Below are 22027 nucleotides of genomic sequence, written 5' to 3'. Positions count from 1 at the left end.
CAATTTCTAACTTTTTTTTTTTTTTTCTAATTTAATTCAAAACCTATTTACTCATCAGATTAGAATTCAAACAGTGCAGTTACAAGTTAAGGGCAGCTTACAAGTTAAACTGATGTTGTCGCCTCCCCAGTGGGATGTTTTGAACAACATGGACATACATTTGGCAACTTTTATCGCACCTGAAGCACTTGTAAGTCAGCTCGACAACGACAGAGGGAAGTAAAGCTTGCCACTTAAAAAAAAAAGAGTATTTCCGCTGTTTTTCTTCCGTGTTTTTGTCCTGAAATATTAAAGGTGTAAGATCCATTGGGAAAAGGACTCTAAGTTTCTAAAATGATGCATTTATTTGTTTATTTATTGTTGTTTGTTTTTGTTTGTTATCCTAATGGCTCTTTTCAAAAATATGTTTTAACGCATGTCCACACACCTTCTTGAAAAATGTGTTTGTACAAATGATTAGCATGTTTCTAATGGTGTGTTTGTGTCACATGACACAAAATCTGTCAATCTGAGTGTGTACTCAATGACAAAAGAGAAGTATTTGATTTCTCCTTCTTTCCCGCTGCTTATATTAGATTTATTCAATGATGATAAAAAAAACACAGTTGTATTTGAACCTGTGTCGTATTTTATTTGCCCACTGTCCCTACACAGTCTGACCCCATCCAGGCCCTTTCACGACCCCTCATCCTCTCCCTCTCGTGAGCTCGCTGATGGTGCTGGCTGGCAGCTGGCACTCGGCAAAGTGGCAGCTCTTGCTTTTGCTCCCCACCTAGTGGTGACAGCTGGAAGCGCGCCCTCTCTATCACTCCCTCAAATCTGCCAGGGGCCATTTTGAAGCGCGCGGAGGTGTTAGCACGCGGCTGACCGCCGTGGGTGATGTGTCAGATATGAACAAGGAGGCGAGCGTTCCGGCGCAGGCGACATATTGAATCGGAAACAATTTTTATTTCGATTTTTTTTTTTTTTTACCCTCCCCAAAAACCGCCCAGAGCAGCTGTGAGTATAAATGACCCTGCGGTGCAGCAGATGAGATGATGTGTGCGCTTGAGAAGCCCTGTGCCGATTTTGTTGTCTTTGTTCTGTTCAGTTTGTAGCACAACACACACACACACGCACGCACACACTCACACATCTCACATGCGCGTGCGTGCAGCAACAACCATCCTTACAGTGTTTCAGCCTGCCTGAATGAAAAGAAAACGATTTAAAAATAATTATAAAAAAAATAATAATGATAATAATAAAAAAAACAACAACAACAACAACAAATAAACACAGCAGTCTGTTGCCGAGTCTCTCTCTCTCTCTCTCTCTCTCTCTCTCTCTCTCTCTCAGTTTGAAAACTTTCCTTTCCTCCACGGGAGGTTCCCTCCCCTCCCCTGAAAAAAAAAAAAAAAAAAAAACTCGGCCGCTGCCTTCCCGCGCGCGCGGCCAATTAATGACGCGGCTAAAATCGTTAATTGGCCGTTTAATTGGCCGCTTCCCCTGCCTCGCGGCGCGCCGCCGCTCGTGCCTCCCTTCCCTCCCCTCCCTCCCGCCAGCTGCCAGACATCGCCGTCCCACCTTGTCACATCGTTTTAGGGTCAGCACCCCCCCCCCCCCCTCCTCCCACTCTCCCCCCACAGACAGGAAGCTGCTCTAACCGTGGACCCCCCCCCCCACACACACACACACCACCACCACCCGCCCCCGCCACCCACTGTATCAGCATCCCTTCCTCCCTCCCTCTCACCCCCTTCACCCCCCTCCCGCACTATCTGGGTGTTTTATGTCTGCGTCACAACAAGTCGGAGGAGCGCGAGAGGCAGGCAGGCAGGCAGGCAGGCGGGCGTGCAGGCAGGCAGGCAGGCAGGCGGGGATGATGGCGTCTCTGGCGGCTTGATTCCGGCGAAACACCCGCCGCCCTCACGGCGTCAGTAGCGGCGGCGCTGCTGCCGGCGGAGGTGGTGGGACATGACGACACGGCACGGCGGAGGACGGACAAACTAGGCAGAGACGCGGACGGACCGTCAGCAGCCGCCTTTTCCTCCTCCTCCTCCTCCTCCTCCTCCTCCTGCTGCTTCTGCTCCTCCTGTGCTCCTCCTCCTCCTCCTCCTCGCGCACGCTGACGACTTGACTGACGGCGAACACATACATGCACGCCGACCACTTTTTGAACGCACGCAAGCTGCTGCGCACCGCGGCGGCCACTAATTGGGCAGCGGAGGTCCACAGCAGATGAGGGCATCGCAGCCCGGCCAGGAATCACCGTGACCCCGGAGAGGAGTTCGACTTGACAGGTACCCTCGGCGGCCGGCCAGCTCCAACCTACCACCCCCCTCGAACCCCCCCCCCCCCTCCCCAACCACCCAGACCGTTATTATTACTATCATTATTAATATTTTTTTTCTTCTTTTCTTAACGTGCACCCCCCCGCCCCCTTCTATTCTTTCTGAGTGACAAAAGGGGAGCTGCTGCTGCTGCTGCTGCTGCCGCCGCCGCTGCTGCTGCTGCTTCTGCTGCTGCTTCTTCTGCTGCTGCTGCGTGCGCCACTGTTATGCATCCTGCGTCTCTTTTGAGTGCATGCACTGGAACCAATTGCTCAACGTGCAGAGATAATGCCCGCTGTCATGTCATGCATCTATTCAAGTTTGTAGGGTGTGTGTGTGTTTTTTTTCTCTCTTTCTTTTGGAGGTGTGTGTGTGTGTGTGTGTGTGTGTGTGTGTGTGTGTGTGTGTGTGTGTTTGTGTGAGGTGAGGTGAGTGGGGGAGGGAGGAGGGGGGGGGAGGAGAGGAAGAGCAAAGTGGCTGGCAGAAGTGGTCGTTTGGCTGCACGAGGACGCGCGCTTCCCTCAGTCAAACTGTATTGCAGCAGTCATCATGCAGTGTTTGGAGTGTGTGCGTGTGTGTGCGTGCGTGTGTGTGCGTGCGTGCGCGCGCCATGTGTGCAGTAATCATTTGTCTTTCTTGTGTGCTCACTGTCATCTATCAAACCCATGGTGGATGCGGGCTGTCGCTATGCTCTGGTCTGAAAAGAGAAGCTGTTAGGAGTGCGTGCGTGCGCGTGTGCGTTTGTGTGTGTGTGTGTGTGTGTGTGTGTGTGTGTGTGTGTGTGTGTGTGTGTGGGTATAACCTCTTTGCACTCGCTGTCTGTGAGCGAACTGAAATGCAGGGGCCATAAACCCCCTCTGTCAGCAATGGCAGCAAAGTATTCAGCGAATAAATCGGATTTCCATTTCACATGAGCCCTGCTCCGCTCCTCTCCTCTCCCCTCCCCTCCCCTGCCCCCCCCCCCACTCCTCTCCTCTCCTCTCTCCTCCTCTCCCCCCTACCTCCACCCCCCCCCACTCACCCCCACCTCCTCTCTCCCAGCCTCTCTCCTCAGGATGGGGGGAGTGAGTGAAGGAGATGATGTGTTGGCTCGATGGAGTGATGGACTGCTCTACCTAGGCAATGTGAAAAGAGTAAGTGCATGTGGAGGAGTGTGTTCGTGTGCGCCCGTGCGTGCGCGCTTGCTTGTGTGTCTGTGTGTGTGTGTGTGTGTGTGTGTGTGTGTGTGTGTGTGTGTGTATGGCTGGATTTGAAAAGACTTCCATTTAGTTTTGTCAATCATTCTGCTCACCTGCTATCTCCCACTCAGGTAGACGGAGTCAAGCAATCTTGTCTGGTGAGATTTGAGGACAACTCTGAGTTCTGGGTTCTGAGGAAGGACATCCACTCCTGTAAGACTTTTCTTTCGTTACAGTGCATGAAAAGCAGGCCTCTTCCTTTTGGGAGCACTTTGTAATAAATAGGCTTCTGGTTTGAGGTTCTAAAAAAAAAACAACTAAAAATGTGTCTTCAGATGGTAAATACATTTTTTTTCTCTCCCCTGTGGAGTTAACTTTTCTTCACCTGTGCCGGATAAAAAAAAAGAAAAAGAAAAAACAACTTCAGCCTTTAACTCTTTGTAATTTTGGCACAGCAGAAAGTTCTTTGAATTCTTTGGATTTATTTAATTTAAAGCTGCAGAAGATGAGGCAGTGGCTGGCAGTCGAGCCAGATAAGCGACACTTTCAGGCTCCCTGTTGTTCGTATGTGTCGCTTGTCATCTCGCGGCTGGCTGTGATCAGCCGCCGTATTTGAACTAAAACATTGGCAAAACCAGTCAAGGGTAAAACCAATATGCATACTTCTGTCAACACATTTACATGCAGCACAATCATTGTGTGGCGCTGTAATAGTGTCCCGCATCAGGCACTGCTATTTTTCACCACAAGTGACTTTTTCTTTTTTTTTTTTTCTTTTTTTAACAACTGCTTCTTTTTCTACTGTTTTGTGTTTTTTTTTTTTTTCTTTAAAGGCTGAACTTGAATCTTGTGGTTTGGACTGCTGGCTTTGATCACACATAATCCAGTCAGGTAGCTAGGACATACTAACGTTAGCTCGCATGCTAATGCGTATTCGGCTCTGAAGGTTTCACCTTCAGACTTTTTTACGCCAGCCTCTTTACAAGTTGCTTCCTGTATTTCTTCTTCTGTGGTTTGCAGTTTGCAGCCTCCCTGCTTTTTGTCTTTATGCCACGTCATAAACTGGAAGTTCAATTGGAAGTGGAACACAAAGCCCATCTCGAAAGGGCAACATTTTCATTTCAGGAGGGACAAAAAAGATTTCCTCAAAGAAGAAGAATAAGGGAAAAAAAAAAAACAAAACAAAACGGCAGAGAAAATGAGAGTCATTTCCTCGGTTGTGACGCTGCCGAGTGGTGCGAATCTTTTGATCGAGGCGCGTTGAGACCTAATTGGTGTATTAGAGCCTATTTATTAATTTATCAGGCTAATGACTCCACAGGGAAACGCCGCCACCTCCCTCCCTCCAGCTAACATCAAAAGGAGGGAAGTGCTGGAGGAAGCCCGCTCCTTGTTAGGACCCGGCTGAACATCCGCCCGTCAAATGAAGTGAAATGTGAAAGGATGCAGGAGACACTGAAATCAATGGGGTGGCAAGGATGTGAATCGATATACATAAATTAATGCCGCTGACTGTTCTGTCTGTCTGTCTGTCTGTCTGTCTGTCTGTCTGTCCGTCTGCCCCCCTTCGTCCTCTCCAGTCGCCGTCGGAGTGGAAGAAGTTTGCTGTGTCTGCGACGCTCCGCCTCTTAAAGAACCCCTCATAAATTGTCTCAAGTGTCGCCACGGTAAGCAAAGCACGCCGGCCGTAGTCGGCGCGCTTGTCAGCCCAGCGCTGGTTCTCCACGAGTTCCTCGCGTTGACCTTGAGGATTTGACGTGGCGTGGTAAATAACAGTGTTGCTCTTAAAGGTAAAAGAAAAAGAAAAAGAAAAAAAAAAGAAAAGAATACAGAGAGGCGTAAATGATAGATCTGAGCAGTTCCACCTGGAGCCTGACTGGAATATAAATGAGATACCTACACAAATGGAGTGCTGCTCACGAACGCTAATGCCACACAAAGTCTTTACTTGGGCTTACAGAGGAGATCACCGCCGGACAGGTTTTATTAGGCAGACTACGGATGGCAGAGCCTGAGAAATGTGTGTGTATATATTTGCACACACACACACACACACACACACACATATATAGCCACGATATATATATATATATATATATATATATATATGTATATATATATATATATATATATATATATATATGTATATATATATATATATATATATATATATGTATACATACATATAAATATATATACACACACACACACACACACACACACACAATTATAGATATGTATGTATATATACATATATTTTACAGGCTATTTAACCACAATACCAAAGGAGAAAACCAGGAAGTAAATTATGAAGTGATTGATTAAAAAGCTGATCAATGAATGAACAAGGCATTCATCGTTGGATCATCAAATTATCCTCAGCTCCAGCTAACTAGACACTGACAAGGTCAAAACAAAAAACAGTGAAAAAAAAATACATCAAATTTACGAGCGATTATTCATATTAAGCCGATTGCAAAATTAATTGCTTATATTCCCATATTCCAATCGTTTTCAGATCATTTTTTTTTTCTCGTCCCATTAAGAAAAAGCTCACTAGATTTGCTGCAAACAGCATATTTAGCCCTCTGTTTACTGTCTCCCACTTGGAACACTGCGTCCTGGTAAAGCAGATGCTTCGTTGGATTGGAAGCCTGGGGCCGAAAACAGGCGGCCTCAGAGGGCGGAGCTGACACCCAGCTGCAGGTGTGGTCACCAACCTGGGAGAGGCATCCAGTGTCCCCTGTGACATCACAAAGGGCTCAGAGGCACAGACTGTAGTGCAGTTGATTACATGAACCCAGGCGGATATCTTCGTCACTGTGATTTATGTCCGTGACCACATGGGCTTTAAAGGCACCACATCAAACAACAGACAGAGGAAGTCTGGAAACAAACCAGATGAATAATGCATCGCTACGTTAATAAATAAAAGAGATGCTTCATCATAGGATCACCATAAAAAAATTAAATAAATAAATAAATAAAAAAAGACTTTACCAGTCCAGATGTATACGGACTCTCTCTGAGGGGTTCAGAACAACAACAACAACAACAACAACAACAACGGCAAATAAATAAATAAATAAATAAACATCCACCACCAACACCAGCGAAGAACAGCCTGTCTGACTTTTCTGCTGTCTTGAGGCCAAATGAGTAAATTTAAATACATTAGAGTGAAACAGTCGGTTGAGTTTCTGCTGGTCTGAACATGACAGACTCGCGTCGGGCCATTTAGTCAAACAGGGGCCCTCGGAGGGCGTCACCTTTGACCTCGTCTCTTTGTCTTTTTTTCCCCAACCCATCACAGTTCGTCAGCTGTCAACCTCGGCGACGAACGCTGCGTCGGGATGCGCAAATATTTATCTCCTATGAAAGTTTAACCACGGGGATGGGAGACGCGTCCTACTTTGCCGTAGCTGCTGCCGCTGCTGTCTGTTAATCACGCCGCCGAGAAACAACACACGCGCACACACACACACACACACACACACACGCACGCACACACACTCCCCCTCCTCTGCAGACGGGTGTGAAAACAGCCTTCTGCTGTCGGGATGGCTGCACTTACAACATTAAACTTTAAAAGTTCTGATGAAATGAAGTATAATGAAGTGCAAGTGTGTGTGTGTGTGTGGGGGGGGGGGGGGGGGTGAGGGCGGGGGGGTAGGGGGGACCTCGGAACGGCTCTGCGTCAGGCGGTGCAGAGACGATTTCACCGTCATTTCTTGCCCTCTTCCGCCCGCCTCAGTCAGACTGAAGCGACTGCTGACAGTTGGTTTAGTGGAGGGGAAAAAAGGAAGGAGAAGCCGACAGACAAACACCGCCTGCGCTATTACATGCAGATGCTATTTTTTCTTCCTTTTCCTTTTCCCTTTTTTTTTTTTTCTTTCCTTTGCACGCTATTGGAGGGAGCCAGCAGAGCACTAAACATGCAGCTGCTTTGCCATTATTGTCAGCCGGGATGTCTGTCTGCTAACCGCAGATTAAACGCTCTGCCTCCCCCTCCTCCCTCCCTCCCTCCCTCCTTCCTCCCTCCATCCGCCTCCTCCTCCTCCCCCTGCTCCCATTACAGGTTATCATCCAGAGTGCCACACGCCGACCATCGAACCGGAAGCTGACAGCGACTCCTGGATATGTCGGCAGTGTGTCTTTGCAGTCTCCACCAAGGTCAGGCCCCGCTTATCTCTCTGTCTCGCACACTTTTGGAGGGGGGGGGGGGGTTCAGTGCGTAAAGAGGGGAGGAGTCCCAGCTCTGATAGGCAGGAAAAAAAAAACAACCAAAAAAACCTGCTTTATTTAGAGTTTCCCCATATGTGTCTCCGGCTTGAAGGTGAGAAAAGTCCAACTGTCAGAGCGTGTGCGTTCAAACGCACCGCCCTCTGTGACAATGGCCTAGAAAATCTGTTGCAACCCCCCCCCCCCCCCCCCCCCAAACTCACCTTCTTTAATTTGGCGAGGCTCTGTTTCGGTTTTATCGTTGTGGCAGCGGCGGGGAGTTATTGCATCTGGCTCGCTTGAACCAATATTTTGAGGGGGAAAAAAATGACGGACGGTCCCACAGAGAGGCAATATACAGTATACGAATATCTTTTAGAGAGAGAATCTAAAAGAATGCTTATCATACATAAATAGTGTATAGTGTAATATGTATCCTGTGCTGTGCATGACTCCCCCCCCCCCAAAAAGTAAATAAATAAATAAAAGAGCAGTGGACAGCTCCTTGTGCTGAAGAAGCCACCCTGCAGTGTGTCCAACAACAGCACAAGTTTAGTGAGTCACTCAAAGTTTAACACTGGCACTGTACATGTGAACAATACAACAACTAGGCCTCTTATTTAGGAGGAGGCTGTAAACAAAGTGCTCGGTATCCTGTTTTTTTTTTTTTTCTTTTTTTTTTCTTTTTTCTGTCCTTAATGCAAAGCTCCTCGGCTGAAGCCTGGGATAGAAAAATAAAACCCGGCTGAATCTGGGACCTTTTTTTTTTTACGCCCCCTCGGTTTGTTTCGGGATGTCGCGCGGTGTGACGGCCGAGATTGTTAACACAATCAATAGCCGGTGGGTGCGAGATATTACAGCCGGGGTCGAGGCCACTACATCCAAAGTCAATCCATCAAACGCGCTCCACTTCTGTAGCGGCGAGACGGTTAATTGTCCATCGGTCAACGTCCGTATCTCATCGTCCAGACTTCCTGGCCCGGACGCCATCACTCACGGCTGACCTACAATAAAATGAGACGGATGGCTCCTTTCTCCGCCGTCTCCCTCTGGCCTCCTTTACACCTGGACTCCAAATGTTGTTTTGTTTTGTAGTTTTGTTTTGTTTTTTGTGACAGGCTTGCAGCCCGTCATGCTTCACCACATGCACTCGCAGTCGGTATTAACCTTCATCTCTGGTGTCCAGATTCAGATCTGATTGCTGTCTGTCGCTCCCTCTGACTGGTCCTGAATCCTCGGTGTCTGACTCAAACCACATCTTTCTTCTTTATTTTCTTTGTCCTTGTCTTTTGTCTTCCTCCTTGCTCTTCCTCATTGCTTCTTGTGCCTCTATTTCTTTCTGTCATATACTGTCTCCCTCCTGTGGGCAGCTAGTTTGTCCACATTCAGTAAACTGATAGTTAGTCCTGCCCGCTTGGGCAAAACACTTGATTATCGAGAAAACTGCGTGTTAAGACAAAAGAAACACCCTGGCTGCGCGTGCAGTCACAAACCTGGGAGTGGTATTGTTGCCCTTTATGACATCACAAAGGGCCCATGTCCAATAGTGATGGTTTCGGCACAGACTTTTATAGACGTGAAAGATGAATCTGTGAGACACAGATTACTGTGAGGACTCATTGTTGTCTGTGCGTTGCAGTGTCACACAAACAAAAGACACATATTTGCACACAAAAGTCCGGAGGCTCCACTGATGTGACAAAAGTCACTGACCGTCGCTCTCGTTTCGATTCCAGAGAGGCGGAGCCCTCAAACGAGGACGCTTCGCCCGGCTCATGCAGTTCATGAAACTCCGCCTCCCGTACACGCTGTCGTCTTTGGACTGGGACCCGCAGCATCTGACCAATCAGCAGCAGTGTTACTGCTACTGCGCCGGGCCCGGAGAGTGAGTGACAATAAATATATATATATATGTATGTATATATATATATATATATATATATATATATATATATATATATATATGTATATATTTCTTTTTTCTTTTTTTTTTTTTTTAAAGAAAATGATATACACGTACATACAAACACCAAGTCAACTTTGAGTACAGTAAGTATATAACAATGGAAAAAAAAAAACAAGGACATGGGACAATCAAGTTCAAAACCAGAATTGCGGCCTCAGTTCCATCTTTTTACTGACGTCAGCCGCAGCTTTTTCCCTCTCTCATCTTGGGGATTATTTTCAGAGTGCACCAGGCGTGTCAAACGCTGTTTGAAAGTGGCTCTTGTCTTTTTTTTTTTTTCTAAAGAAAAAGAAGATTCCAAATTAGCAACGTCAACAACTGCATCAAGTTTTGTGGATGCTGTCGCTTCAGCTGCCAGGCTTAAATAAAACAACACCAGCCGCCGCCTCCTTAAGACGCGTCGGGTCGTGAGAACAAACTGCGAGCTGCCAGATCTGCGTGAGCTCCCGGCGGCTCTGCTCGGCTCGCCTCGCACCTTGACGACTCAGCCATCTCGGCGGAGGGAACGTGAAGTGGCAGCCGCAGTCATCAGCCCTTCACTCCGCCATTAATTATGCATGAGTACAAACTTGTCACAGGCGGCTAGAAGGACAAGTTTCTTTGTTTTGTTCGCTCATGTGTGCTGCGTGCTGTGCGTGTGCGTGTGTGTGTGTGTGTGTGTGTGCGTGTGTGTGTGCTCGCTTGACGACTGTGTGCTGTCCAACCGCAGGTGGAACCTGAAGATGTTGCAGTGCGGCAGCTGCGGCCAGTGGTTTCACGAGGCCTGCACGCAGTGTCTGACCAAGCCGCTGCTGTATGGAGACAGGTGGGTCCCAACTGACTGCCTTACTTTGCAAAAAGAAAGAAATAATAATGATGATAATAACAGTAATGATGATAATAACAATAATAATGATAATTCATCACATTTGGTGAGGCTGCGTCCACTTAATTAAAAAACAAAAACAAAAACAAAAACCCCAAAACCTTTCAGCTGAAAGCGTCCAATCACCAGTGAGAGTCTGAACCGAGGGGAGTTGGATGAAGTCGTCCGTCACGGAGGCGTCCTTTGCCGGCGAATTGCGTTAATTAGCCCACGTCTAAGCGGCTAACGAGAACGTCAACGCTCTGGAAGCCGCGTCGCAACTCGCACGCGCGCTCTGCGACTCCGAGAGGAGTCGGTGGGGGGGGGGAGCAGGGAGGAGGAGGACGGACGTTGGACGGGATAAGTGCTGATTGCAGGCGGAGTTTGATGGGCTGCGTCTCGCGCGTGCCGTAAAACGTGGCCATCCATTAAGTTATTATTGCCATTAACCATCTGCGTCTGGCAGGCCGCGCTGACGCTGTGTGACTGGCGAACGAGAGAGGGAGGGGTTATAATTGGATTGACAGTCGGGGGGTGTTGTGGGGAAGGTGGGGATGGTGGTGGGGTGGGGGGTTTGGGGGGGGTTGATAACCGGGATTGGTGCAACATCTGCCGGGGAGAAGGTGACGGCAGGAAGAGGAGAAGGCTCTGTAAGGCTTCACAGTTGGAATAGTAAACACACCATCTGTCTGTCTGCCTGTCTGTCTGTCTGTCTGTCTGTCTGCCTGCCTGCCTGTCTGTCTGTCTGTCTGCCTGTCTGTCTGTCTGCCTGCCTGCCTGTCTGTCTGTCTGTCTGTTGGTCGGTCTGTCTGCCTGTCGGTCTGTCTGCCTGTCTGTCTGTCGGTCGTTCTGTCTGTCTGTCTGTCTGCCTGTCTGTCTGCCTGTCTGTCTGTCTGTCTGTCTGTCTGTCTTTCAGTCTGTCTGTCTTTCTGTCTGTCTGTCTGTCTGTCTGTCTGTCTGTCGGTCTGACCTTCCATGAGACACGCGCATGTATAGGAGGGCACGTGGTGCGCCTCATTGTCGGTGTGGCTCGTGTCCAGCCTTCACGGTCACCCGCCTGCCGGTCGCTGCTCACTGTGGGTTGAATTGTCCAGTCTGATTTGCTAACAGGGACTCAATTATGAGTCCAAGGTAAAAAAAAAAAAAAAGGGGCCCGGTTGAGAGGGGTTAGAGTTGAAAGTGGATCGTGATGGAAAAGCTTACGGGTCATCTAATCGAGGGTTCTGTACCCACAACCTTACAGATCTATTTTTTTTTATTTTATTTATTTTAATTTTCTATGCCTTGTCATTTTCTTTACAACTGCTTTGTTAATAAAGGAAAAAAAAAATATTGGCCCTGTTTTTATATCTCTATTTTAAAAATAAAACTGGTATGTACAATGTAAATAATAATAAAAAAAAAAGTTGAGATATTCACGTAAAACAAAATCATGATTGAATGTGTTGTATTAAGCCTATTACTTTTATGTTTAAAGATGTTCTTAAAATTCTGTCGGGCGATAATGTGAAATCTACCAAACTAAATCTTTTATGGATTAAAAGTCAGTGTTTCCAGAGGACAGGCGTCACGGCGGTCAAAATGCTGAAACCAGTGCAAGTTAAGCGTCAGAGGGAAGTAGACAGGTTTTTTTTTTTTTTTTCAAGGTGAAACCTCTGCAGCTCCAACATCCTCAGACTCTGCACAACTCTCACCAACTGCTCAGGTTGTGCAACTCACTGAAAGCAACATGCCATGTGATGCCCGGCTGTGCTTCTTCTCCCGGTAGGTTCTACCAGTTCCAGTGCTCGGTGTGCACCAAGGGACCCGAGACGGTCCAGAGGCTGCCCATGACCTGGTGATGTTCCTCCACGCTGACAATCTTCACGGCCCCAAAATGTCTGTTTCCAGCTTGAGTCAGCTAACGCCCAATTTGTCTCTGTTCCACTGTGTCATGAAACGCAGGGTGGACCTGGCTCACTTAGTGCTCTACCATCTCTCGCTGTGCTGCAAGAGGAAATACTTTGATTTTGACCATGAAATCCTGTCCTTCACCAACGAGAACTGGGAGTCGCTGCTGCTGGGCGCGGTATTGATATTTCCTCATTCACGCCTCATGATGAAATGCTGTGAAACGCCGCCGGCCCTGTTGCGTCGGCGAGACTTAAAGCGCATTAGCCGCCGTTAAAGCAACGTGTGGCGCCTGAAACAGAAGCGTGACCTCTGGCGTAAAGGGATATTCCACCTCGCTGAAGACTTTGACATTTGACTTTGCACGTCTTTACTTTATGCCAGGATGGGGGGGGGGGTTTAGATCCCGGCCTTTTGAAGTAGAGATTGTGAGTGGCATTATTTAAACGGCACATGCAGCCAAATCAACAACCGAAGGTCTTTTTTTTTTTTTTTTAGCTCTGTTAAAAATTATATGAAAATACTTTTTTATTATTAATTACAAAAATATAATAACAGATTTCTATATATTTTTTAATTCAGAAAGAATTTAAATTTAAATTTTATTTCCAGCGGTTTCTTCACTTATTGATTTCATAACCGTAACAGATGTCACGGTCAAACTGGAGAAATAAGTTATTAGTGGATATTTCTTTCTTAAAGATATGAACTGACGTCAACAAATATAATTCAGAAAATAATAATAATAATTATTTATTTTTATTCTATGTAGATCTTTTTAGGAAACTGTGTGTGTGTGTGTGTGTGTGTCTGACTTCGCTCTGCTGTCTGCCCTCCAGCTCTCTGACACTCCGAGGCAGGACCGCTGTCACAATCTCCTCAACGCTCTCAACTCCCACAAGGACAGGTAAGTCGCTGCACGCCGTCGGAAGAATAAGCACCAGCTGCACGCTGCCCGACTGATGAATGGATCGGAGCAGGGGGGCGCGGGTGAAGGGGCGGGGTCTTGTAAGTGCCTCAGGGTTTGTGATGTTGGACATTAAAGCTGAAAACGCGGGAGGTGAGACGTGTGATCTTGAGTGCAGGATCAGAAATAGTGAGCTTGCGCTCTAGTGTATCATTTTGAAAGCCAATTTTATTTGAATGTGTTTTTATTTTGAAATGACGATATCACAGGGAAAAAACCTTGCCGGCAAAATTGTACCCCAGCCACTCCTTTCAAATTGTCCTGAATTTTGTCTTCTATTAGGAGCATGAATACATTTTATTTCCACGTTAAAGATTTTTTGAAGACACTGACATCAGAGAAGAGTGAGAAATGAAAAACACCCTAATGTTGTTTTCTAAACTGTTGCTCCAGGTTTGTCTCTGGGAAGGAAATCAAGAAGAAGAAGTGTCTCTTTGGGCTGCAGGTGCGAGCCCCGCCGCCGCTAACATCAGACTCCACGCCGCTCATCACCGACCCGCCCACCAACATCGCGCACCGGAGAAGGTCAGAGTGAGGACGGTGTCGGTCCAACTGCACGCGTAAACTGGCAGCGCAGCAACATTTCTGTGCCCTCTTCATCAACGGGAAGCCTGAAGCTGCTCGAGCTTTAAACCTTTCCGCCAATCAGGGGCCTCTGAACGTTTTCTTTGGGCTCGATCCCAGTCCTGCGAACTGAATCTGGACGGACACATTAAATGTTCCGTCTGGTGTGGCAGGTTAAAAGGCCTCAGAGGGCAGAAAGCGGGTTTAGTGCGGGAGTCAGAAGCTGCTACGTTTTGAGTTTCACAGAGTGAATCGTGCCGGAACGGAGTGCAGCTCACTCCTCTGGTGCTCTCACATCTGCACATCCTCAGGTGTGCGCGGCGCCCGTTTGCCGCAGTCTGCAGATTTCACACACGTGCTTTTCATCTTTCATCGTTTCCAGCATTTTGCCGGAGAATCAAATGCGATGAAAATGTGTTATTTATTTATTTATTTATTTATTTATTTATTTATTTACTTTTGCTGCAGCAGCAGCAGTAGCAAAACTGGCCTCGGTGCAGTGCAGTCGGTCGTGATGGGCTTTTGCTCTCAGTGGCAAAACAAACATATGTTAACATACGTTTATACTGGCGATGTCCGATATTGACTTTTTCACCGATATCCCCATATTGTCCAGCTCCTAATTTGCGATACTGATATCAAGCGATATCAAGCGATAGCGGTATATGCGGTCGTGTCGTCAGTTACGAACGAGCTACTTTGTTAGCAGTCAGCCACCACTGAAACCACTCTGCTGAAACACGCGCGTTGCTCGCTGTTATGCTTCAATGCGGTTTGATGACATCATCAAGCGTAGCAGAGACGAGTAAATTAAAGTAGTGTGATTTACTATTTAGTGATTGCAGGAAATTCAAGGAACTCACTGTTTGGCATGAATACTAAATTCTGGTATTGACATTGTAAAAAAATATATATAATAAATGTATATTTAGTACAATATAATATAATATTTTATCACGATACCAATATTTTCCGATATTAATTTTCAACGCCTTTCTCGGCCGATAATATCGCGAGGCGGATAATATCGGGCTTCCCTAGTTTAGTTCCTCTCATGGTGAAACTGGAAAAGAAGTCGCTCACCAACACTTTTTTTGCGCATATCTTAGAATATCAGTTTCTTTGAGCCTTTGATCAATAAATGCAGACTACTGCTTTTTTTTTTTATATATATATTTTATTTTTCTTTTATTTCTAAAATTTGTTGAAATGTATCCTTTAATCTAAACTTCTGCCACGTCTGTCTGTCTGTCTGTCTGCCTGTCTGCCTGTCTGTCTGTCTGTCTGTCTGCCTGTCTGCCTGTCTGCCTGCCTGCTTGCAGAAGTAGAGAGCCAGAGAGAAAAAGCCGTGTGATGGGTTATTTTTTTTCCACGTTATTGTTCTCATTAGTATTATCTTTGCTGCACTGCCTTTCATGGCGGCGCAGCGGTAAACTAAACATAGCTCGTGTGTGTGTATTCATTACTGCTGTTTGTTTCTCTCTCTTTCTCTCTCCGTCTTTCTCTCCATCCCAGCCCGCTGTCACTCCCCTGCCAGCGGAGAGCGGCGGGGACGGAGTCGCGTAAATCAAAGCGTCGCACGGCGGAGACACAGGTCAGCGCCGCTGTCGCCCATCAGGGCCGGGGACACTAAACCTCTCACACCGCTCCTCCTCCACCACCTCCCTTCATCTTTTTTCATTTATTTATTTATTCATTTTTTCGCTCTCCTCCCTCCTCCATGCAGCCAGGTAAACAGCTCCCCGCGATCCAAATAACCTGTCAGTCAGCCGGCGTGACGAGGCGCCGCGCCTCGCATCCCAGATCAGTCGCCTCGGCGTCTCTTTATTTCTCTTTTCTCTCGTTACCCCTGCCGTGTTCTCTAACGCCGACGTTTTCCCGAAGTTCTGTGGATGAAGGATACAAAGTGCTAGCGGGCGGGAGTCAGAACGGGTGGTTGGAAGGCAAGGTAAAAAAAACAACAACAACAACAACAACTCGGCTGCGTGAAAGAGAGGGGAAAATAAAAGGCCGGCGATGTGTTTCATCAACATCTGCAGCCCACCGACGCGTTTATCATCGTCATCAAACGCCCCCCCCCACCCCCCTCCCGCAGAGCTCGGCGAGACGAGCGCCAACGCATACGGCAGTTACTATTTTTATTCCACATTCCATTGCCGCGGCAGCAGCAGCAGCAGCAGCAGCAGCAGCAGCAGCAGCAGCAGCAGCAGTCCTGCATACGTACGTTCCGTGTGCCCCAGCAGTAATCCTGGCTGGCCGGTCGGTCGGTCGGTCCCCAGTGAGTGATGCCGATCTCCATCCGTCTCCCGGGGAATGGCGAAAGTGACACATGCCAGGAAGGGGGGGTGGGGGGGTGGGGGGAGAAAAGCCGGCGAGCGTCGCCTGGGATCGCTTCCAAGCGCGCGCTTTGCAGTCGATTACAGTTTGGTCAGGTGGCGCTGGCAGCTGGACAGCGCGGCGTTGACGGAGCACATCCGTTTAAATGGCGCCGATCGGGAGCGAGGCCGCCGGGTAATAATACGGCAAAGTGACGGGCCGTGCGCAGGTCGGGGGAGTGAGAAAGGGGAGGGGGAGGGGCGAGCGGGGTGAGGGCGAGTGCAGCGGTTCGATACGTCACAGTCCGACGGTGAGAAATGAAATGCACGGGCCTTTAGGTGGCGCCGCCGCCTCCTCCCGCCTCCTCCCGCCTCCTCCTCAGACGACATTTGCGGTGACTGATTTCCCCCGATTGTGCTCCGATGTTTGCGCTTGTTCAGAGCACTCAGTGAGCCCCCCCGCCCTACCCGTCCCCGCTAACTGGCTGCACCTGTGACTTCCTGTAATGGCTGCGTGCCTCATGAGCCTGGATCATCTGACTCATTTATTGTTCCTCGCCGTGCAGCTTTATAGACGTTCTGCCCTTCAGGCTCTGCAGGAAGAAAAAAAAAATATGACGCGCATCTCAAAACAAAAATCAGAAGGCAGATTTACAAGCTCTGCGACGCTGGGATTTCACTTCAGCACGTCCATCTTGAACATGCCTCATCAAAAAGATGCATTTTCAGGCCAGGTCTTCATGCCTCATATCCCCTCTAATTCCTTTTAGTTGTGGCTAAAGCAGAATGACGCCGCTAATGGCTGCAGAAAATGCTACAGAATAGCAGGAAGAGACTGCGAGCTTAGCTACAGCTGCACCTAGCTACCGCTACCCAGGTTTTAGTTGTAAACACCTCAGTGCTTTTGGAGATGCTAGCTGCCCCCGAGCTGCCGCTAACCAGCTAAACTAGCGGTGACAGACAGTGAAATAAATCCCATTCCGTGCGTTGATTCCTTGATGGATGTGCGTGAAATGAACCACCTGGGAAACATCCCATCTGCTGCGTTACCTCACAGATTTACCGCACACAGTTTTCAGCGCGGAGAGTTTTTTTTTTTTTTTTTTTTCTTTACGCGCGTCCGAGCAGCAAGGATGCGCCGGCTCCACCGCCCTGCCGAGCCAATCACTTCCTGTCTCCCGTGTCTCCAGGCTTGTCCACCTCCAGTCGCTGCCAACGGCATTGAGCTGCTGCCATGTTGCCATGGCTACGTGGGAGGGGCCAGCCTTTACACCTCCAGGAAGTCAGAGGAGGAGGAGGAGGAGGAGCTCAGTCTGAGGTACGGTCAGCGTGAACCAGGCGTGAGAACGATGGTTCCGGACTGAGAGGCAACCTTCTCTGTCCACAGTCCCCCTCCAAAGCAGATGTTTGCCCTCTACCACACCACCTACAACGGGAACACTTCGCTCTCCAGGAGTCTCCATCACTACAACAGGTTGGCCTGATTTATCATCCGTGTTTTTAAAGGCCTGCCACTGACATTGAGTCAACTGAAGACCAATTTTTACGTTCCCATGACATTTATGTGTATTTTTTTAAACAACAATCAGTGTTTCCATTCAATTGTACTGAGAAAGTGTGGGCTAAAACACGCAGTTCTTGGAAATCAGACCTCTTAATGTCACAATTCAGCGGATTCCTGCTTGGTTGGATGCTAATGCTAATATTGGAAAGTGCATGCAGTGCTGTGTTTTAGGCTCTCGAGATCTGGGCAGAAAATGGTCTTGGTCTTTAGGTTGGTGATCACACCCCCTGCCCGCCTTGTATTTATCCCCTTCCCAAACACATGCATGGTCCAACAAAGGACTTTTTTGTAGTGAGACGCTAATTCCTAGCTCTCTAACTGGAGGCTGTGAACAGAGGGCTAAATTTGCTGTTTTTGAGGTTACTTAATCCTGTGAGGTGGCTCCCCGGATCCTTGAATAAAGATTATAATTACCTGAACGTGACTAGAGCAGTGCAGGGCACTGACTTCAGGATGAGCGTCAATATAAAATGAGTGAATGTCACCAGGCAGTGAATGAAGGGAACAAATTCCTTTTTTCCATTATTCGTATTTGAACCTGTGCTGTGTTTTGCCAGCAGCGTGGAGGAAACGTGCAGGGTGCCTCCGCCCTTCCTACCGTACCCCCCCAACGGAAGCCACCACCACCACCACCACCATCACCACCACAATCACCACAACAACCACCACAACCACCAACACCACCTCCTCCCCCACCAGCACCATCACAACCACCAGCACCAGGTGGGCCAGAAGCAGCTGGAGCCCCTCATCCTGCGTGACCTGCCCCCCTACCAGACCAGCGTGGGCGGAGGAGGCGGTGGTGGAGGGGGAGGTGGAGGAGGTGGAGGAGGAGGAGAAACAGGCGGGGGTGGCGGTGGAGGAGGAGGAGGAGGACCTGGAGGCGGAGGACCTGGAGGTGGAGGCGGGGCCAGCATGACAGCCGGAGGCGGGGACGGGACAGTGACCCGGGGTTGGGGGGGCGGCGAGGCGGTGCGGATCCTGGCCAGACGGGTGACAGCAGACGGGAAGGTGCAGTACCTGGTGGAGTGGGAGAACGTGAGTTTGTACTGACACCGTGACGGCTCTTCTTTTTTTCTTTGGGTTTTTTTTTGGGGCGGGGGGTGCACAGGAACTCTGTGCCGGTAGCTTGTGGCGGCGCTGAGAAGTGCAGAACAGGAAACCTGCACTCCCGATTGGTGTCGCCAGTCCAGGCGGACGTCATCGCAGCGCACTGCGGGTTACCGCTGTACATGTCCTTCTTTGCTAGTGATCTCTCCGATATTTGTACTGTTAACTTTGGAATATGCCTTTGCATCTATCATGTCTCACCGCCAACGAGTGGAGATGTTCAAACCTCCGTAGGATTTGTGCAGGAAAAACTGAATCTGCTGATTTTCAGGCTGCAAACTGGGTACAATTATTTATTTATTTTTAGTACAAAGGATCTGCCCTCCGGCTCCTCTAGAACTCCACCAGGGTACGGTGGTAGGTGTGATATTTAGAAACACAAAGTGACTCAGCCTGACCTGCAAAATCAGCTGTCATTTCCACCAGGCATTCCCAAAACATTTTTAACCCCAGGAAAACTTTCTGTGTCAAGTGTCAAAACGAAAAAAACAAAAAAACAAAAACCAGAATGAAACAAGGATAGGAAAGACTTCCAGACTGATCAGATCTCCTTGCACTACTCAAGTGTTTTGACGATCTCAGACGTAAATATGGAGACGCAGGAGAAGATTATATCCCCAGGACGGTGTTGTTGGAGTACTTTTCAATTTTTAATCACACAGAACTTTAATAGGTTTAGCTCTAAAATGCCGTTAGAATATTACATGACAACCAAATCCTGCCCGGGGAATTAAAGTCAAGCAAAACCAAATCAAAGAGCCAAGTCGTTCTTGGAATATTCCATTCAATTAATTGTGCTTCCAAAAATAACTACTGAAAAAAATACAACAAAAACCACTTTGATTCATCATTTAGTTGATGTGGATATTTCTCACAAGAAAATGCAGCAGCTTTTCCTTTGCAGTGCAGCGTCGGAACATTAAGAGGCGAGAGCCATTTGAAAGCACCGCGGTGCTCTGCTGTGCTCTGCTGTGCTCTGCTCAAGGGCACGTTGTCAGTGGCAGCTGTGAAAGTCCACCTGGAGCGGAGCGAGCTTTCCACCTGCTCCGGCGGTGGCGGCGGCAGCAGCTTTTCACAACCTGAAAAACAAATCCTCCGGAGGTCGTGACCTTTCCCCTCGTGGCCGTCTGTTAATAAGAGATTGTATTAGGGGGCGTCACTCATTTGTTACCCTTAGGTTTTTGTCATATTTTGACATTTAGACGACCGTACGTGTCTAGTCTTAGGAGCCGCCTGAGGGCTTTTGTTTTATAGATAGAATTATATATTCACGATATATTACTACGACAAGATGATTTTATCTTTTTTGTTATCTCTAACGTGGTTGCATAGTGCCTACATGGGTTGTGTACCTCCCTTCTGGTTTGCTGATCTGAGCCGGCCAATCAGATGACAGATGATCAGATGAGTGTGGCGGCGGTCGGGGTTGGCAGCACGTTAACAAACACAAATATTGGCAACAAGGAAGCGGTTTGTTTGATTTTTTTTTTTTTCTTGTGTCTTTTTTTTATTTTATTTTTTTTATTTAAACAGAAGCAGCAAAATGGTATATGTGTGTTTCAAAGGAATGTGTTTCATTTCTGCACTTAAAAGTTCCTGGGATTCATGTCAGAATTCGGAAATTTTTTATCCATTTTTTCTTTTCTTTTCTTTTTTTTAATTCTGTGACTCCAAAATCAAGCTTTATTTCAGATAGTAGTACAGCATGCAGTTAGGAGCTCTGACAGCTCTCCTAACACTATTCTAGATTACCATGGTACAGGTACTTAGAGTTTATATTTTATACAGAGGTTGTTTTTTTTTTTAAAGCAGTCGCACCGAGCCACTCCGGTCTGGAGGAAAGACTGTGGCAGGTTTACCTTACGGAGTCCATCCAGTTTTTGAATTTATTTATTTTTTTAAATTAACCTATGCGTTCATTATCCAGTGGCAGTGATGCTGCGTCGCTTCCGCAGTGACTGACGCTTTTGTTTGTTTGCTTGTTTTTTCGGGGAGGAGCTGCGATGAACCCGTCTGGGCCGATGGTGATGAATGTATGTGTGTTTTCTATGGTCCGTCTTTGACCGTCAAGTGCTTGTCATAGGTTGTACACTAGGTGGCGCTTTCTACTGATCCATTTCAGGCAGCAGCAGCAGCAGCAGCAGCGTTGACAAACACCGTTCACGTCACGCACGGGCGGGGGAAGGGGGAGAGGATGTCTTCTTTTTTCCAAGTATTAGTCAAGTCCAAGTTCAGTTTGTTGTATTTTGAAGAGATTATGTTTGTATATGTATACTCTGCGTTGAAAACCTGATATGTAACATGAGTAATAAAAACAAGGTTCGTCTAAATGATTTGTGTGTTTCTCTACTGACTCTAATGACACAAATGTTTTTTTTCTTTTTAATATATATATGTATATATATATATATATATATATATATATATATATATATATATATATATATATATATATATATATATATATATGTATATATATTAGTCAAGTGTGTGAGCTGTTAATCGTGAAGTTACATTTGGACCAATGTGAATTGTTTTTCCTCCACCCTCATTAAAAGATACAACTAAACCAATTAAACAAGTTGACCAGACTTGCAAGAAATGAGTCTGATGGGGACGATACATTGGATTACGGACAAATGTGTCCTGTAGGGATGCTTAAGAGCCGCTTCTACTGCTGCCAACAGAAGCGGCAGATGCTTCCTCCATGTCTTTGTGCCAGTTACTTTTCAAGATGGACCGAAATTCTAAATGGAAAGATTTGATTCAACATCTAAGGGTCTACATCCCACACTTGTGTTGATTTCCCCTCCACGATAAAGACTTTAAAAAGAATGAAAATAATGTACATTAAAAAAAAAGGATTTTTAATTTGTGTCTTTCACAACTGACAACTGTTTTAACAGCATTTAAAACATTAACTGTTTCCCCCTCTTTCACAAATGAGGAACACAGACAACAGCACACACTAAAGCTCTGTCAGGGGTAACCAGTCTCTGAGGTTTGTGTCTGGTGTTATGCCAGTTTATATTAAAAAAAAAAAAAAAAAGAAATAACATTTTGCCCCATTCTAATTGATATTTATTTATTTGTTAT

At 47.2% G+C, this 22027-nt stretch overlaps 1 protein-coding gene across 3 annotated transcripts; it reads left to right on the top strand.

Annotated features, from left to right (window-relative positions):
• Window positions 1-1691: 1691 nt before the first annotated feature.
• phf1 (PHD finger protein 1) lies at window positions 1692-21261 on the top strand. Of its 3 annotated transcripts, none has more exons than XM_076043233.1 (15): window positions 1692-2282; window positions 3354-3445; window positions 3622-3703; window positions 5071-5157; window positions 7569-7663; window positions 9448-9596; window positions 10387-10482; window positions 12290-12358; window positions 12466-12589; window positions 13251-13318; window positions 13772-13903; window positions 15458-15536; window positions 17448-17575; window positions 17645-17731; window positions 18382-21261. In XM_076043233.1, the coding sequence occupies exons 2-15, from the start codon at window positions 3368-3370 to the stop codon at window positions 18872-18874; spliced, it is 1767 nt and encodes a 588-aa protein (XP_075899348.1). In that variant the 5' UTR covers window positions 1692-2282; window positions 3354-3367; the 3' UTR covers window positions 18875-21261. The 3 variants fall into 3 exon arrangements, with proteins under 3 accessions (XP_075899348.1, XP_075899349.1, XP_075899347.1); XM_076043232.1 differs by having other exon boundaries at window positions 1693-2282; window positions 18379-21261; XM_076043234.1 differs by lacking the exon at window positions 5071-5157 and having other exon boundaries at window positions 18379-21261.
• Window positions 21262-22027: the final 766 nt, after the last annotated feature.

This window comes from Nelusetta ayraudi, unplaced genomic scaffold (genome assembly GCF_046127955.1).
Source record: "Nelusetta ayraudi isolate G7.1 ecotype Tasmania unplaced genomic scaffold, CSIRO-AGI_Nayr_v1 ptg000074l, whole genome shotgun sequence".
Taxonomy (NCBI): Eukaryota; Metazoa; Chordata; class Actinopteri; order Tetraodontiformes; family Monacanthidae; genus Nelusetta; species Nelusetta ayraudi.
The sequence above is the reverse complement of the archived record's forward strand: the minus strand, read 5'-3'. Positions and strand labels throughout refer to the sequence as shown.

Excerpts from the sequence above, each read along its gene's own strand:
- phf1 (XM_076043232.1), top strand. The coding sequence starts at position 3,368 with ATGGGGGGAGTGAGTGAAGGAGATGATGTGTTGGCTCGATGGAGTGAT. Across the intron at positions 3,704-5,070 it reads GAGGAAGGACATCCACTCCT|TCGCCGTCGGAGTGGAAGAA; the intron begins GTAAGACTTTTC and ends CGTCCTCTCCAG. Across the intron at positions 12,359-12,465 it reads CAGAGGCTGCCCATGACCTG|GGTGGACCTGGCTCACTTAG; the intron begins GTGATGTTCCTC and ends CATGAAACGCAG.